This window comes from Gavialis gangeticus, unplaced genomic scaffold, assembly GCF_001723915.1.
Source record: "Gavialis gangeticus isolate Ggan-Ray unplaced genomic scaffold, GavGan_comp1, whole genome shotgun sequence".
NCBI lineage: Eukaryota > Metazoa > Chordata > Crocodylia > Gavialidae > Gavialis > Gavialis gangeticus.
Window position 1 is genome coordinate 78686321 of NW_017729031.1, and position 3894 is coordinate 78690214.

The window sequence follows — 3894 nt, forward strand, 5'->3', positions numbered from 1 at the left end:
AAAAAGCTTGCTTTCTTATACGTCTGGTTTCATGGTGTAGGTATGCTTTTGTGTGCTGATTGTCATGAAATAAATGATCTGTAAATTGGTGCTAAAGAAATACTAAAACTAAATTCTTCTTTGGGCTGTACATATGCAATTTCTGTTGAGCCAATGGGACCCGTGTACCTGTGTCTGAGAAATGAATTTGGTCTCTTGTAGCTAAGGGAGCAGCTGTCTAAGGAGGCAAGTCAACGGCAGTCCCTGGAGAAATCCCAAGTAACCATGCTGCGTCACATGCAGGATATGGAAAGGACTGTGGAGGCAGAACGGAAACAGGTTGGAGAAGCACAGCACCTTTTTCTTTCCCCCTTTGAAGGAGACTTTTTCCACCCAGCAACAAGGAGCTCTAAGAGGCAAATAGAATACTGAGAACAGGTTACATGGATCTTGAACAGCAAGAATGGAACATTAAAAATTACTTGGACTTGGTATAGTGTTGTATGAGAAAACAATGATTCTGAGAATATTCTGTAGGATTCTTAAACCTTTTGGGAATAACAATAGCAAAAGTGCTTTTCCATTATTGAGTGGATTTGTAGTAATAATAACCCTTACGAAAGGAAGGGAAAGTGCAGATAAAAAAAGTATTTTGTTGCTTGTTTGTCTTTTCATTGTTTAAAATGCATGCAAAAGACCACACAGACCCACTGCAACATAACTAGTAAAAGAAAAAAACCCACATACAACACAAATTCCAAGGTATATGTATGCTTAAATAGATTGTCAAGAAAAAGAATATGGAAATTATCTTTTGCTGCTCCCTGGAAAAACTAGTTTGGGGGGGGTCTCAAAGGAAAACTAAATTAAGCGGATACTTTAAATTTCCTTTTGGTGCACCTGGAATTGTTCAGACTGCTCATAAAAACTTCATTTTCTTTTTTTTCCTGCCTCCATTCTCAGATTTTGTGGGTTTTCCTAAGATTCCTGTAGACATCCACTTATACATGGAAATAACAAAGACTGAGCAGAGTTGCTTAGAGTGAAACAATTGAGGCACAGATTTGGTTTTGATCATCCAAGATTTAATGCATCTAGTTGACCCAATATAATTTTTATAAGTGAGAGATGAGGCAAGGTGAGGTATAAACATGAGTCATCCTAATGGTCTGGTATAAATCCTGCCTTTCTGTGATCCTCAGTAATGTTGATCCCTTTGCTCTAAATATATATGTTAATATTTCTAATGTCACAATTTTAATTGGAAACTTTCCTACAACCTTGTGTTAGGAATTATCAGCCCTGAATGGTTCTGTTCTAAAACAGAAGGTTTGAAACAGTCCAACTATATTTTTCTCTCTTCCTCTAAGCTAACCACTTGATCTGAAGTCTCCTTAGGCTCATATGGATTTTTTTTAATGAAAGCCTCTCTATCCTATGGCAGGGGGGTGGGGTGCAGAAGGGAAAGAGGAGGGAGGGAGGGAGGGAAAAATTATTCTTTTTCTACAGGTGCAGCTGTTGCAGCAGGACTGCCATGGTCTGCACCAGGAGGTCCAGCTAGTCCGAGAGAAGCTACAGAAGGAGGAAGAGAGAACTATACAACTGGAGCAGGAATGTACACAGTTGAAAGCTGAGTTGGGTATGACAGCAAAGTCACAACTACAACCAAATTAGTCCTACCACACATTCCTCCACTGCTCCCAGTGAGAAGGAACTCAAATGATTGAGATGCATTATTTTTAGAGTTAATGGGTCCTCCTATAGTTACAGTACCTAATGGGAATGAAATTCTGCTTATTGAAGCACTTAGGTCTTGAAGTGCCTTAAATTAGCTTGTATGTAAATCTTTTCCTGACTGAAGTAATAATCAGAAAAATAAAACATGATCCGGACACAGCAGGGCAGACCCTACAATGAGAGACTGCGGGACCGGAACCTGTTCAGCCTTCACAAGTGAAGGCTGAGGGGGGACCTGGTGACCGTCTGTAAACTCACTAGGGGGGACTAGAAGGGTTTGGGAGAGACCTTGTTTCCCCTAGCGCCCCCTGGCATAACAAGGAATAACCGCCACAAGTTGTTGGAGAGTAGGTTTAGATTAGACATCCGTAAGAACTACTTCACAGTTAGGGCAGCTAGGATCTGGAACCAACTTCCAAGGGAAGTGGTGCTGGCTCCTACCCTGGGAGTCTTTAAGAGGAGGCTTGATGCCTACCTAGCTGGGATCATTTGAGCCCAGTTTTTTTCTCCTGCCCAGGCAGGGGGTCAGACTTGAAGATCTACAAGGTCCCTTCTGACCCTACTTCTATGATTCTATGAAAACAGAATGGCAGTTTTCTTAGTGGATTTCATCACCTCACGTCTCTCAGACTTAAACTATTGAGTAAGCACTGGAGTTACTTTTTTGAACTGGTATTTAGTCTTTTTGAACTTTGACTAGAGCTGCTAGTTAGTAATGGGGAATTTATGAGAAGCACTGTACAGGGGAGAAATTTGGTAAGGAACATAAGCAATCGGAACAAACTGAGTGAAAATCTGGTTGTTCTGATTTTGACTCTGTTTTATGGAAGCATGACACTTACAGGTGTAACTAACCCAAACAAAGGCTATATCCTTAAAAAAACAAGGGGCATTTATCTTGGCCTCTGTGAGGCAGAGGTATTCAGGATGAACCCCCCCTTTTTTTTTTTAAACAGTCTTAGTTAACCCACTGTTCATCCTATATCTACTAGTAAGCTATATCAAGAGAATCTTGCCATGCTATTCAAATATGGTCCATTGGGTGTGAAAGAGCTTCTCACTATTGGGGGAAAAAAAACCCTTTTCCTCAGAAAAAACTAAAACAAACGTCCCAGCAAACAAAGAAGACGTGTGTCCTGCCAAGTGAGAAACAAGGGAAACAGATTTTTTGGGGGTACTGAAGATATTACTGGTCACTATGTACTTTGACCCTTTCCCCAAAGGCTGAAGTAGAAATAAGTGCTGCAGCATTAATAAAAACAAAATATTATACGTTGGAGTATTTAAGGGAATTTATTTACCTTTGGGGGAGAGAGAGATGCAGAAAATAAACATGAAATCATCCTTCCAGTTCAGAGTTTCTGCTTTTATTTGGAAGACCTTTTGATTATCCTTTCCAGATCATATTTTCAGTATGTGATTTCCCCTCCTATCCCCACAACTTTTGTTGAGATGTCTCTTCAGCATCTTACCGAAGAGTAATGCAATATTGAAGGGCAAAGTATGCCATTAGGTTCATTCAAATGGAATTAAAACAAAACATGCTTTTTGTCCCTTGGGTTTACATTTACTCTAAGCTAGGGATTTTATTTTGACATTGGGACACACAAACATGTATATAGAAACTCTGTGCAGCAATTATTGCAAGTTGGATTGTCCATACATTGAGCACATGTCTGTACAAAATGTTAATGGCAGTTTATAAAGTTAACTCAGTTTGTATATGTAACTAAAATATTTGGATGTGCAGGTGACAGGCGGTTGTAAACTTTATGTATTTTAAAAGTTAGGAAATAAGAGTCTTGCCTGTGGTTACCGGGAAGGAAGAATATGCTCTAATAATAATAATCCTGTTAACCTGAAAGGTTAGATCTTTCAGTATTATCAGAAATAGCAGAAGTCATGCAGATTTTGGCCATCTGCTGTGACTAAGTAAACAATTAAAAAATAAAAAGCGCCATTTTGTTTTATAACGAGTTTCATGGCTCTGCTTTGGTTTTGCTCTGTTCTAGAATCCAAAAATTGCATCATTTCCCAACTGACTGAAGAAGCAAAAGTAAGTTGTAAGCTATGTTCATGGGGAAAAAGTATGACTTCTTTTTTTTCCCCTAAGGAAAGCAGCAAAATGCCAATATACATTGTGTCTTACCAGACTCTCTATTATTCTTTTTCTGCACA

The 3894-nt window shown here is 39.2% G+C and overlaps 1 protein-coding gene across 1 annotated transcript in view; it reads left to right on the plus strand.

The window, feature by feature from the left end:
• Positions 1-3894, plus strand: part of CCDC150 (coiled-coil domain containing 150) — a gene marked incomplete at its 5' end in the record, with an annotated part of 49553 nt that overhangs the window by 10941 nt on the left and 34718 nt on the right. The window contains 3 exons of the mRNA XM_019522881.1: positions 202-318; positions 1489-1618; positions 3729-3772. Coding sequence (XP_019378426.1) covers positions 202-318; positions 1489-1618; positions 3729-3772 — 291 coding nt within the window. The remainder of the gene's footprint in view (positions 1-201; positions 319-1488; positions 1619-3728; positions 3773-3894) is intronic.